General features: G+C 27.6%; 2 protein-coding genes across 8 annotated transcripts in view; one reads left to right on the top strand and one right to left on the bottom strand.

Annotated features, from left to right (window-relative positions):
• Positions 1-997, top strand: part of LOC118448109 (4-vinylanisole receptor) — a 22,394-nt gene extending 21,397 nt beyond the window's left edge. The window contains exon 3 of the transcript XR_014982170.1: positions 1-997. This exon is cut by the window's left edge and continues 968 nt beyond it. The gene's annotated coding sequence lies outside the window, so the exon portion shown is untranslated.
• The window catches only part of hrg (poly(A) polymerase hiiragi), a 7,526-nt gene extending 1,509 nt beyond the window's left edge, over positions 1-6,017 (bottom strand). The window contains exons 1-12 of one of the 7 annotated variants that reach the window (XR_004840087.2): positions 5,457-6,017; positions 4,963-5,195; positions 4,639-4,882; positions 4,313-4,417; positions 4,072-4,222; positions 3,772-3,983; positions 3,137-3,434; positions 2,616-2,792; positions 2,399-2,520; positions 2,128-2,301; positions 1,940-2,038; positions 1,472-1,584 (exon numbers count right to left, since the gene is read on the bottom strand). Coding sequence is in view for 5 of the 7 variants with exons in the window: in XM_035880927.2 (XP_035736820.1) it covers positions 1,531-1,584; positions 1,940-2,038; positions 2,128-2,301; positions 2,399-2,520; positions 2,616-2,792; positions 3,137-3,434; positions 3,772-3,983; positions 4,072-4,222; positions 4,313-4,417; positions 4,639-4,882; positions 4,963-5,168 (1,842 nt within the window). In the remaining 2 variants the exon portion in view is untranslated. Of the gene's footprint in view, positions 1,585-1,889; positions 2,039-2,127; positions 2,302-2,398; positions 2,521-2,615; positions 2,793-3,136; positions 3,435-3,771; positions 3,984-4,071; positions 4,223-4,312; positions 4,418-4,638; positions 4,883-4,962; positions 5,196-5,452 lie in introns of all 7 variants that reach the window. The other 6 variants (XM_035880927.2, XM_035880928.2, XM_035880925.2 and 3 more) reach the window with 6 other exon arrangements.
• Positions 6,018-15,276: the final 9,259 nt, after the last annotated feature.

Here is a 15,276-nt window from a genome sequence, read left to right as displayed (position 1 = left end):
CTGTAAAATGTTCTATTGTTTTTTTTTCTTTCTTTTTTCTTCTTTACATTCATACTAATCGTGAAAGTACTAAAACATTAAATATTTCGAGACGTTTAATTATTGACATGTCTTTAACACAGATTTCAAGGAATGAAAGTGTATGGTTGGAGAGGATTGGAACTAATGGTTGTAACTATAAATAACTAAGGACTGAAGGCAGTTTTAACATCTGACAAAAAACCTATCAATGATAAGTGATGTGAATTATACAGATGCCTTATTTTACAGTTAGAGCTGTACGTTCATTTTTGGGAATAAAGACTAAAAAGCGATTTTATATGAAATTTATTTGCGCAACAGAATATTTAGCAAAATAGTCAATGGTCTACTTAAGATGTTTCATTTACAGAACCGTACGAAGTTCGCTCACATAATATTATACTTATAGTTCCTGTAAATGAAACATGGATGTATTATGCCAATGCCAATGATTTCTGATCACAGCATGACGATTTCATCGTAGAGACCATATTACATAGAAAATAAAGAAACACAAAAGGGGGGGAAAAAACCTGCGCTTACATAAAATAATATTTGATCTTAACTTACACTGCAATATCTATACAAATTATACTAAATTAAGAAAAGAACATCGTGTCATTATATTTCTAAAGTTGAAACGCGACACGAATAATGTTATAGCTTTGTTACAACAACAAAGGAAAGCTAAGACATTATTTGTAATGTCAACTTTAGAAATATAAATTTTCTTTTCATAGGACGTTATTTGACTATTTACAAGAGAGATATTTTTTCTTTTTATTTTTTGCTTTTTTTTTCTTATTTATTTCTTTTATTTCTTTATCTATTTCTTTTTTTTTTTTTTTATTTTTTTGAAGCTAAATTATAAGCTTGGCACGTTTTAAGAAATAGCAGAAAAAAGACGAGTACTTATAAATCTATGAGCTAAAGAAATGTATTGTGTACAAGAATATACTTCTCTTTGCATAAGTAATATTGCTATTTTTCTTCTACTTTAATGCATTTCCTTAGACTTTGAACTGTCTTTTTTATGCGGCCAAGAGATATACCTTAAGAGATATGTACAAAATGGAATAAAAAAATAAAAATATTAGTCCGAAGGGCAGCGATAAAATTTTCACTTAGTCATTAAATCAAAATCGTTATGTTTAGCGATCGAGTGAAAACACTGACACTGGCATAATCGTACGGGCTTTTTTCGTTCCTAATTGCTCCCATTGACTCGTGACGATAATTCTATAAACACTAAGATTATAGCGCGTTTTTCACATATAATCGCTTATCGATCGATTCCAACGGGTAGCTAATCCTGGTTGTATGTCTGGTTTGTCTGTCTTTCTTTATTTCTTTCTGTTTTTTCTTTCTTCAATGTATAATGTTGCTTTGCTTTATGTAACGTGGGACACTTATTGTGAACAGTGGATGGTTTTGCGTGAAAAGTGCTTACAGTCTAGATGGCCCAGAAGAATATCTGTGGATCGGTGTGAGGTAGTAACTTTTTAGTGGTCAAGTACATACATATCCTTCTTGCGCCACTGTAGATGCGTTAATAGGCCCTTCCTGTAACATTTGAATTAATAAAACATGTATATATATGTATATGTTTATACGTATGCATATATATATATATATATACATATATATGTATTTATGTATGTGTATATATATGATATAAAGCATATAGTTTTACGTAGCGACGTATTTAAAAAGCGTACGAAAGAAGCGGAAGAGTTGGTAACGTCTTATTTCAAACATCCGCTCCTTACCTTCATCTGTAGATAATTTCTATCGCGTATCAACGTAACCCTTCCAAAATAGTTCTGAAATAATCTGACCTACTATTCTCTAGATTTACATGTAGTTACCTAATCCTGTTTTATGATGTCTATTGTTCATTATATGTACAATGTCTTACGTCCTTAGCAGTTGTTAGAGTCTGTTTGTATTCTTCCAAGCTAAACCCAGAGTTGCTATCGTCTCCGCATGATTGAACCACTAACGACCCGTCTTCCCCCTGAACATTTTATTCGAACGTACGGTATACAGACATAATACTCTGGTAATACCACCTATCTCTATCACTCTATCAGAAGTACAACGTACCTGAGTTACTTGTTGGTCGTTTTCATTAACTTTTCGTTTTTTTGAAAACGTTTCGAGACTTTGATCCGATGGTCTCTTTCTACTGGTGACCTGGTCTCCTTGGTTTCTTGGGGAAACGCCACCATTGTTTCCGTTGCCCGCGATGTTTCCATTTCGGTGAACACCACCGGACACCTGAACAAAAAATGCATATCTTTGTGAAATGAATTGTGATTGATGAAAGATGATTTAAATCCATAAAGTATCAAGAGAGTGCGAATCAAATACAAACCTTTCTTTCTCTCTTTAATAATGAAGGAGAGACGTATGTGTTCAAGTCTCTCCTTTTGACATGCTTCGCTTCTATCCACATGCCTTCCTTCAGCATTTTTATTAATTCAGCTTGCCTTTCGACTGAAATTGTAATAAAGTACGAATTAATTAAAAATGCATAATATAATAATTGTACTATAGTAAAATTCTTAACAATAAGATGTGATATTACTTACTTGCCTCTACGAATGATTTTATGTCAAGTGTCAGGTCAACATTTAAATTTTCACTCTTCGCGAAGAGCAAACCGATGAACCACATTGAACATTGTCTCTCTGGCTCTGGTTCCAACGGTGGGAAAGCTTCAGGATTAACATGTGCCAGAGTAATGTGTGGATTTCTTTCCAATGTTCCTGTTTAAAAGAGTTAGGATTTTGCCAGATTGGCATCCGAGAATTATTAGTATTGAAATAATAGGAATAACGATAATTATACTTTTATATTTACAATTATATCAATAAATACATCACAGATTAAGACGGTTTTATTTTTACGCTTTGTAGTTGCTGCATATAATCCTGTGATAAACTAATACGAACATAAAACAGAGCTATTTTGGAAAATGTTTGAAATAATGAACTTTGTCAAATTTTATATCAATTAATGAATAAAAACAATTAAAAAATATCAATAAAATATCTTTTATGTAAATATTTACTATATCTATAATTATATATATAAATATATATCATCTTACCTATTAGATGACGTATTTTGGATTCGACCAGTCCAGACCATTCAAGTTGATCTTCTGGTGTTAAACTTCTTGCCAACAATACAATGTAGTGTTTGTATTTATAGAAAAAATTTGGAGGTTCGAACAATTTGTCCCAAGTTGCTTTTCCCATAATAATTTCTTCCGTTATAGATAAGCCAGTTTCAAAGGCTTCTTGCATGATAGTCCTGGTTGACGCGGAGACATTGAATGTTGAATTTTGTTGTGGGTATGCCGGAGTAATTATGGGCATTAAATGATATCTATCAGACATATGTACCTGTAAAATTTATATATATATATATATATATATATATATATATATATATATATATACATACATATTAACATTAAATTATGTATATATATATATATATATATATATATATATACATATATATATATATATATATATATACATATATATATATATATATATATATATATATATATTAACATTAAAGCTATCTACCATTTTTTTCTTGAACAGTGAAAAAAATAAAATATTATAATTATAATATTTTATATTTTATAATTGTAACAGTTGCCATAAGAGCATTTATTGAGATAAATGAGATTACTGTGTAGAAAAACATTAGAAAAACTGAGATACTTACTCTTGGATCCCATACAGTAAAGCCTAAATTAACAGTATCGGGTTGTTTTAAGAGGACAGGTTGTGGCCACTTCCATTGAGAGAATACAAGAAAAAATTTTTCTATTAAAGTTGCAGCTACAGCATTAGGATAAAGTTGACACGTACGAGCAACTAGCATTGCCCAAGACACACCACCAAGATATCCTAATACATTACTATATATTCCGTGTCCTGAAAAATATGAATATAAGTGAAAACATTTAATTTGTAATTTTTATTATAAAAATCTTAAATACATAATTACTATTTATACACTTACTTTTAGCCCATAATTTTATAGCTCTAAGTGCCAATCTGAAATTTTCTATATTAGGTACTAAACGTAAGATTTCATCTGTCACTCTACATCCATTTAAACTTCTCACGCATTTCGGATCAAGATTTTTTAATAACATATCATCCCTGAGATCCTGTAAATAAAATATATATCTTAATTAATATTTTTCATATAATATAAATTTAAATTAAAATTTTTGTTATAAAATTGATAAATAACATACCATAGTGTCTGGGATTTCTTTTAATGCTAACTTTGCGAATAACATGTCAATTTCAATGCCATCAAAATTCATTTTTATAACGGGTACAAATGCTTCTTCTACAGCCTACAAAAAAAAGCAAATATTAAATAATTGTAAAAAAAAAAAGAAAAATCATTGTAAACACAATACGACAGCAACGTCATAACATAGTTTTTTTTATAAACAAGGAAATTACAGTCTTTCTAAGTCTTTTATACAGTATTTACTACTCTGTAATTACATGAAAAGATAAAATTTACATAAATATAATATTAAATAGCAATCATATTATTAATTTTATATACCCTTAAATCTGTGACCTCTTCTTGCATTTTCAATAAATCAAAAAAGGATGAAAAATAATCGGACCTATTTATGTGCCTTGGGACAACACATAAGGCATCAATATCAGCACCTTTGTGATGAACACCTAACCTATATGAACCAAAAGTGTATATTTTTCCGCCAACTTGATCTGCAACATTAGGTGGCATATTTCTAGCAATACTTTCATCTCGAATCCATTGCTTTACCAAAGCATTTAATTTGCTGTAAAATTACCAAAACATTTTAATAACAATATTTATTCAATATTTATATATTTATTCATTAATTCAAATGAACTTTACCTTAATATTTCCATTCTATGATTTAATTCTTCTTCAGATTCAAAGACATTATATGGTTTTAATGCTTCCTTCAATTCATTTGTTCGAATAAGATCACTAGGCTTCGGTTCAGCTACACTAATAGCGGACGTCATTCCCAATGTACGAAGATTCTTTTCACTGGACATACTGTTGGTATTAGATTGAACTGGTTGGGTTGGCCACATTTTGGATGTATTACTTCTTGTAAGATTCTGTAAAAGAAAATAATTGATTTTGTATAAATAGTCTAAAACATTTTCTAACATAGATATTATCTGAAACAAAAGAGAGAAGTATATATAAAAAAGGAACAACCAAATCTTTCAAATAGAATTTAACATGTATACACGCAGAATATATCTATTATAATGGGATATTTTTTTAAGAAGCTTTATTATTACTCTATCATTATTAAAATGTTGAACAAAAAGCATAATATTCAAATCTATTTAATTCAATTGAATTGTACCTACTATGAGATAAAAAGAATCAGCGAGTTCCTGATTCTTACCGCTTATTGTTCTGTCAAAGATACAAAGACATGTTGAAGATAAAAAGCGAACGTTTTGATCGCGTTGTCAGGTTATAAAAACCCGAAATGCCTGCATTAAGGAAGCATAGGGCCCCTATAAATGATCTCAGCCAATTCCTGAAAAGGTAATTGTACTCCTAGCGTAAAACGCAGGTTCTTAGGATGTCGCTTAATCACGAACCAATGTGAAGAAGTTGTAAACAAATTAAAAGGAAGCAACAAGAATTCATAAAGAACGATGTCCGCAGTTCGTAGATCGTTCGCGTCGGACATGCATTCGAATGCGCGAATAAAAGAAAATATTCGAATTTTTTTCGTGATATCACACTGTTCACTTCAAGCCACCCTGTAAACACCCAAGACTTCTTCTACTATCCTTAAAGAGGTAAATAAATAACGTAACGGTTTCTTATTTTTTCTTTTTTTTAGTCGAAAATAATGAATAACACGTATCCTTGTACTACACCACCTACACTATAAACATGGCGTCCTCTGACGGCTTGCTTCGGCCATGAGATATTCCGCTAGTTGGTGGCGTACTTGGTTAGCGTCAGTTTTAAGAACGATTGTCGCGCCATCTTTATCAATTATAAATCACTCAATATATAGATATTAAAGTACGTTTATTGGATTTACATTAACTAAACGAATTTTAATATTTATTTCAATTTTCTTTTTTTATCCAATTAGAAATTCTAAATAGCTAAATGAAAAGGAAATAAAGGTTCTAAACGATTAATATGAATGTTCATCGAATAATCAATGTTACTTTTGAATATTCATTTGATAATCGAACATAAGAAGTAAAACTGAATCAGATTGTTGCAAGTTTGAAGAAATTCACAAAAAAACAGATCAATCCTAATGACTATTATTTCGTTTTTCTATAGAAATTAATGAAATATTTTAACGGTAACAATTATTTATCTGTAATATTTATTTTATACTCTTACTAAAATGTCATCCGATTATATATATGTATGTATTTGCTCATTTGATCTAAATTATATATCATATATAAGATTAATGGTAACTTACGCAACGGTTGCTTACAAATTCTACATATATAGATATGCAGAATATTTAATTAAAGAATTAAAAAGAAGATAGTTTTTTCTTTTTATGTTAATTAATAGTTCAAATTGAAGAAGTTTTATTATTTGTCTACCGTACTTTAAGAATCTTAACCTTGAAATATACGTACACACATATCAAGATAAGGATATATATATATATATTTCTGATTAAAATCGATTGAATTGATAGAGCCATATAACATAATTTAATCAACTTTTATTTGTTTAATAGTTCATTTCTTTTATAAATTTAAGTTCATAGGAAGTTTATATCTATATATAGAGAGTACATAATCATAAGACTATTACTATTTTAGTTACTTTCGTTTTAATAGATCGAAATTAATTTGCTACTCGTTTTTTCATAATCAATTTTAATGAGAAAACTATTAGAATCATGAAAAGTTTTTTTCAATATTAGATCGAAAGAAAAAAGATACATATGTATGAATAACACATGTAATATATTCTTTATATAACATAAAGTTTTTCGATAATAGTTACTAAGCATGTTTTTCCTTTTTTTTTAGTAAAGCATCCTTTTAATTTAGGAATTAAATTAAAAAATTTTTTTATATTTTTATTGTGTGTGCATCTATGTCTAACATATAGTATGATCGGTCGTAAATATACATAAAACACAATATAGGTCAAATGGCAATTAGTTTTTTTGCACGATACCATCCTTTTTTTATTTTTGATAACATTTTCGTATAATTGTGATTCAGTTCCATTAACGTCCGATCGAATTTTATTTTAAACCTCTTCAATAATTTACGGATTTTTGATATAAATATAACTTTTGATGTAGACCAAATAATTATGAAATAATTATAAAATAACCTATCGACGATAAATCGAATTTAGGCGATCAATTAATATAATTTTGTGAAAGAATTTTGCCATTTTGCCACTTTGATCAAAAATGCTATGGTGGACATTTGCCCGATACTACATGTTTCGAACAAGAAATATTTAAAAGAATTTTTTTAAAATGAATGCTTTATTTAGAAAAACATTCGGTAAATCTTATTGAAAAATTCTATATTTACTATGTAAATGTATTTTATATATTTATATATAAAATGTGTAAAAATCAATGTATACTGATCTCTCGTTTTATGTAGATCACTCCGTGATTTTATTTTATAAACAAAATTTATTCTTTAAAAATATTTATTTTTTCCACAAATTTATAAAAAAACTGAAAATTTAGAAAAATTGTAATAACTTCTATTCGTTATCACTGACCGTATAATACTTTTAAAAAATCAAATATTTTTTTTCATGGTATTTTTGCGATTTTTGAAAACATATTTCAAGTTACTGCGTTTCTTTTAATTTATATTTTAGTATACATAATTTTATACGAGTAAATGATTAATTTTGAGATATAATTTGCAAAATACGATTCGTTTCGCACTGCTGTATTTGTCGTATTTGCAAGAAATACGGAGACGTTAATTTTTTATTGTTTGTACATTCATCAAAAGTCAATCAAAAAATATTAGAATAATGTAATTAGTAAATAATAATTAATCAAATAATAATTTTCAACTTATACCGATATATAATAAATTCAATAAATATTGAAAAAAAAATATATTTTTTAATCACATAAAAATATGATAGCATAAACTAAAAACTGTGTGAGAAAAAAGTTTTCGTAAAGAGAGTCAATATATGGTATTATGGATTTAAAAAGAATAATTTTTTGTTTTTAATTAATACTTAAAATTGAAGCAGGTTTACTTTTCGTTTTTGTAATAAATATCAGGATTTTTAACTTTAGTTTTAATACACGTATATTATAATATACGTACACACATTATACATTCTTCGTATATTATCATTTATTTAATTTTCGAATATTTTTATATTGAAATAAAGAAATTTATTTATATTATATATGAACTTGGCTCGCGTATCGAAAAAGAAAAATCGAGGATGCAGGATATGATGAAAGAGTAAGAAAAAAAACATTTTAAATAATTTTACAAAGAAAAAATAAAAAGAGTGCAATTTTAATGGTGGATTTGCATAGAATAGCCAAATTTCACGGTCATGATTATGAATTAAATCATACGTTCAATAATTATTAATACTTACAATGTTTTCTTTAAGTTTTTTGAATTCCAACCAGTTTTTCGGTTCATTGTTGATTTTTGTGTATTTATTACGTTTTATTTGATTCATTTTAGTTGGTTTTTTTGGATTTTGTTTCCACATTTTGCACACTTAAATTTTACTTTTCTTACTATCTTGTTTTTCTCGACAATTTCTGAAACTAATGTTTCTCGAAACTTATTTCTTTTCCTTGTAAATGTTACTTATATAGTTGAAAAATCAATCTGACGTGCCATTACAAATTTTGTACTTTTATATATTAGCCAAAATGGTATTAGGCACTTCGTCCTTTTTCTGATTGGTCAGAAATGTATGAACATCCCGCCCAGTTGGGACTTATTACCTGATATATCCTCGGCCATAAATTTCCTAAATAGATTTGATCACTTATCCTGTCGTGTATGAAAATATTTGTCGTTTTCTGATTGGTGTAAATTTGTTATGCCTACCTTAGTCCTTCTCCAACACTGCTGCTCTCCCACTCTCGTTTTTCAAAAAATTTATTATATATATATATTTTTTAATAAATAATTACATAGAATATAGAATTGGGAGCATTATTTTTATATTTTTTTGTATTTTTTATATTTACAGGTAAATAACAGCCAATAGAAACAAAAAATAATGAGTAAACATAGATGATGTAAGCCATTTGACAAAAATATGTTGGTGACCAAGAATGAAATTGTTTTTCAATTCGTTCTTATTATTCTTTAGAATAAAACTTAATAAGATATCGAATATTTATGCGAATTAAAAAACATCTGTTTATGTTTATTTTGCTATAAAAAAGTTTTTTTATTTTAACAAAATAATAAAAATGAATTAAAAAACAATTTTTTCCTTGCTTGCCAATATGTTTTTGTCAGATGGGTGACGTCATCTATTTTTACTTTCTATTTTTCGTTATTATCAACTGTTATGTACCTGTAAATAACAAGGATGAAAATAGATTTCATGCCAGTTTTGAACATAATCGTGTTTTGCTGTTTGAAGTATTTTAATGAATAAAAAAAACATAATAATGAATATTTTTGAGTAAAAGTATAATGTCTTCGATAATAGTGTTTATTATTATTAAAAATATATACAGAATTTTAGAGTTGCGTATGTAAAATTAATACATAACGTAGCGCCTAAAGCCGTAGTACGTATCTGTATGAGTAATTTTATTTTTATTCTGTTACAATATTTTTTATTTATAAACATTTCTTTCTCTTCATTAACAGGTTTTTTTTGTTCTCTTCGGCTTTTCTAAATTATTCGTTATTTAAAAAAAGAAATCAAGCTTATCTTCAATAGAATCATCTAGTGCAGAATTTTCTTATTTATCATTAAATTTATTGAAATTAAATGCTGATAAAATAATCTATGAATGTAGTAGAAAAATTTATAAATGCGTTAAAATAACTATAAGAATATATATATATATATATATAAATTTCTATAATAAATAAATAAATAAATAAATATATATATATGTATGTATATATACATATATATAGTTTAGAAGTATATATTACTCTTACATTTTGGCCATTGCATCAAATCATTGGTTCCGTAGCTTCTTCTTTTCTCATCGAATCAATTTCTGTTCGTTTACTATTAGATTTGTATCTACTTCCAGTAATTGATCTTACTTTTCTCCTTTTTTCTTTGATTTAAGAGAAAAAGTTCGTCTTTTTCAATTTTGATTAAAGTTAATGTATCATTATGAGCGATATAAAAAGGATCGTCTAATGAATCAACAAATTTCTTTTCCTTCTTTCTTTTAATTCACTTCGATGTTTCTAAGGCAAATTTTGATACAAAAATAATAATTTTGTAACATTATTTTACGTTTTTTTCTTTTTTTTTTTAAAGAAGGGATACGTGCTTAATCCCAAAAAATTTTCTGTTCTTATATCACTATTGCCACCTGATTGAGAATTCTGTTTTATTTTTCGTAGATTGCAAAAGAATATACGAAAAACTTATTATTACTTGGAAATTTTCAAGAAATAATTTTACTTTTTAACATTTCTTTTGAAAATTCTCTTTCTCTTTGAATATAATTCTGCAATATATACATGTCAAAACCACAACTAACATAAATCTATTATTAATTTATTTTGTTTACTGACAAAATTTTTTATAATGAAAAAATCTTCGCAGGTAGAAATATGTGAAAAGATAACAGAATAATGTTTATATTGTATACTTTAGGTATTTTTCCTAATGTCAGTTTAGAAAATATATTACTTCGCATTCTATAGATCTAATACCCAAAAAATTCCAAAGATTTTGTATACCTATATTTTTGAAACAATAAATTAATATTATCGTTGTTATACATTTTCCAGTATGTAATATTTGAACATCTGACGGAAAAAACGTTGCATGTTACATTTATATTATATATTTCATTATATAATTTATTTTATATAAATTATTATTAATTTATATAATATAATTTAATATTATATTGTATTATATAATAATAATATACATTTATATTATATTATTATTATTATTTTTCTTCTTTTTTCCTTTTATTTTATTTTTTTTTCTTTAAAATTTTTTTTCGTCGTAGCGAATAATCATTAATTTTCTGCTTTGTGAATAAAATATATGCAGAGAAACAGGTCGTGAAAAAATATGTAATATTTTATACTTAATTATTGTTTTCTTCTTCGTCAGTAGCATTTATAATTTCCAAAAACTGAAAATGTTCTGATATGTACTTATATTCCGACAGCTGCTGCACTGCCGATTTTATTTTCCCATGAGAAAATATATAATTTTATTTTTATTGACATTTACTAAAATTATAGATTTCTAACATATAACGTATTTACCGTTGTATAAAGATTAATTTTATTTATAGTTTCTCTAGGATTTTTTCTATTCTATGGTTTTTTCTTAAATATAAATTTCTTTTCTCTAATGTAAGTTTAAATGCGGGATACCTGACCAAACAAAAACGACCTTTATTTTTACAATAGAAAATAAGTTAAATAATAACGCTCCCTAAACTGTAAACTATATGAAAGTTTACGGGATTTTCAGTTATGAGAATATAATATTTTATTCCATGTTACTTCTGTATATGTTTTGAGTCATTTTATTTATGTTATATTTAGTTAAGTTAATCATCGACATAAACATTTATTTTATTTAAAATATTTAAATTTATTTAACATTTATTTTAACATTAAAATTCTGCATATAATATCTACATTATCTATCTGTGTGTGTGTGCGTGTTAAATACACGTACTAGAAATAACTTGATCGAGATATTTTCTTTCGTTTTCGAGTTATCGTAGAACGGAATCACGAAAGTGACGACCGCTCGTAAAAATTAAATGCCTGGAAATCCCACGCTTTGGGTTCTCGAATGATGATTGGCTCCTTGATCGAGTTACTTCCTTCTCTTTCAAGATAGACCAAGGTAGATCATCTACTAAACGTTTAACGAGCCTACGAGGACCGATAATGATAAAATTTTTTCGCAAATCTCGTTACTCGGAATAGTAGGAAACGTACTTACTTTAATTATCTCAAGACGAAACAGAATGGCGCTTTTCTTTATTTCACACATTCAATCTTCCTTACAATAGACTTCTTAATCTCATCTTTCTTTTTTTTTAGATTCTTTAAATTTAGTTGAAATAATTTTTTTTTCGTCTATTTATCGACATAACAATCTAGGATCTTAGTTTTCTTCAACGATTTACATAAGTAATTTTGTTTCTTTCTTTAAAATTTCCGTAACAAGTGTGCTTTTACAAGATTGCTAATCAACCTAATGCTTAACCAGTATCAGTTGTCTTTTACTGCAAGCAGTAGAAATAATTTTCGTAAAAAATGGATTTTAATTATCAAAAGGGTGTAACTAAATGACATCCCTTTTATTTCACACGTTTGTCTTCGTTAAAAACAATTTTTAATCTCATTATTTCGTTATATTTCTATTTTTTTCTTTTTATTTATTATTAATTTTTTTTTTTAAGATTTGTTATGCACAAATCCGGTTTTACGTCTAGTTTAAAATGATTTCTCGCTTTTAAAATGATTCTCATAGAAAATGCGTTTTAATTATCCAAAGGTGAAGTAAAATGACAGTTTCACTTATTTCACACGTTCATTTTCATTACGATAGTATTTTAATCTCGTTAATTCTTTTCTATTTTTATTTATTTATTTTTGTTCTTTCTCGTTTTATTTTTTTCTTTTTTACAAAGTTAACTTTCTTTTTTTCTTTTGTACAAAATAGTCTTGTATTCAATCGAAAAGATTTCCTCTTTATTCTTTAAAATGTGATACGTAGTTCGATTGTGATACGTAGCATGTTATTTAAACGCTTTACGTTTAAATTCTCCGTGAAAAACGGTGATTCGTTTTATAAGCATTGTTAGATGACTCGTGAAATCGACACAAGTACATTCTACATTGACAAATCAATCTAACGAATAGAATATGTTTTATTACGATCGTAATTAAAAGGCGTAATTATTCTTGTAAATTGATATAACGATAATTTTCAATAATCGTCGATTATTTTGTCAATAGAATTCGAGTAGGTTAGTTTAAATTATTACTAAATAGATAAACTCGATCGATCGATAATAGAATCTTTAATGGCTTACCTTTATAACAATTAGGCTTATTTCCCTATAGAGTTTGCTAACTACGATATTACAATATTCATATTGAATGAATAAACACAAAAGCAAGTAAGTTAGTGTATTGAACGCTTTTCAAAATAGATTGCGAAAGTCTAGCCAATATATAATGATTAGTATACTGGATCGAAATTATCGGCTGTCGCGTTAATGCGTCGGCATATACCTATATACATATACATGTGTATATATATGTATATATTTATATATATATATACATATATATGTATTTATATAGATATGTAGATACCTATATAATATATATGTACATCGCTACGTATGTAGCGATCGAACCTCGAAAATCCATCGTTTTTCAGTAACGTCGAAAGCGGCTCGTACGAGGCCCGTAACGGCCGGCCATTAGTATTCACGGCATAATTCAGCCGCATCGCGGTATCCGCATTCGGTCCGATAAGCCAAATAACGATCCGCGAGCATTTCCTACGACGACGACGACGACGACGACGATGACAAGGACGTCGACGTACTTTTAACGAGCCTCTAAACTGGTGAAAGTTGATTTATCGGTATTTTTCGATCCATATGACCAAGAATCTAATGAATAATAAATTTTTCCATCACTGAACGAACTGTCCAATTTGACTGTATTTTCCTGATTCGATCGAATTCTCTTTCGCGTTCTCTTCTTTTAAATCAATAATTTCGATTTTAATGAGGAAAACAAAGAACAACCTTTTGTATATACACACACACATACAAAAGAATATATATATATATATATATATGTACATATAGTTAGAGTATTATATATATAATTCAAGTACATTAACTTTCGTCCTCAACACCTTTACTTAATTAAATATTAAATTTTGGATTTGCTTCAAGTTTTATTGGTTTAAACAGCATATATATATATATATATATATATATATATATATATATATATATACATATATATAGAATGATTACTTGAGTTTTTATTTTATCAATAAGATCTTCAATTTCGATTTTCGTTTACTGAGATCTCGATTTACAACCGCATACAAGTCACGCCTCTTTTAAATGGGCAAAAGGGAAAGAGAGAGAATGAGAGAGAGAGAGAGAGAGAGAGAGAGGGGAGGGAAAAAGACTGAGAGAGAGAATGAAAAAGAGGAAGATAGTTTTTATCTTCAATGTTTCGCCGAAAGCAATGGTGTAAACTATTATATTATATTATCGATTATTCGAGAACGATATTTGATATTAGGTGTATGTTTAGAACGGTACTCGTTTCACTATGATGTATCTATAAGTTCGATTTTAACTCATGAAAGATATGTATAATTATCTATATATTTTATTATTATTTTCTTTTTCTTTCTCTCTCGATCTATCTATCCGTCTGTCTATCTATCTCTTTCTCCTATTTTTTTTTAGGAATGAGAATTTCCATGATTTTATTTCGTCTTGATGTTTCGTGAAATTTAAGTCGAATGAGAATTAACAAATAAGGGAGAACATGGTGGAATCAAATCGAAGTTCGGCGTTAACTCATCTTGTTTCCTTACTCTTTCCCTCTTTTCGAGCTGTGAACTTTTCCTCTACTTGAAATAGCAATAAGAGAGAAAGAGAAAAAAGAAAGAGAAAAATAGAGAGATAGAGAGATAGAGAGATAGAAAAAGATAGATAAAAAGAGAAAGAGAGAGAGAGAGAGAGAGAGAGAGAGAGTGAAGTAGATAGTCCAATCGAGTTAGGGCTTTACCTTTCAATTTCCTCCCTTAACAACTTTTCGTGGTCGCTCGCCACGATAAACGTTTCAAGCCAAGCAACTTCCTCTTCGATATCCTAGTCGATCGATCGATAAAACAGATTGTTCGATCTTTCTTCATTATCCTTCTTACATTTCTATCGATATTTTTACCGCCCTTTCCCTCCAAGAACGTGAGTTTATT

The sequence above is a fragment of the Vespa mandarinia genome, chromosome 5 (assembly GCF_050613455.1).
Source record: "Vespa mandarinia isolate Hongniang chromosome 5, ASM5061345v1, whole genome shotgun sequence".
NCBI classification, from domain to species: domain Eukaryota; kingdom Metazoa; phylum Arthropoda; class Insecta; order Hymenoptera; family Vespidae; genus Vespa; species Vespa mandarinia.
The sequence above is the reverse complement of the archived record's forward strand: the minus strand, read 5'-3'. Positions and strand labels throughout refer to the sequence as shown.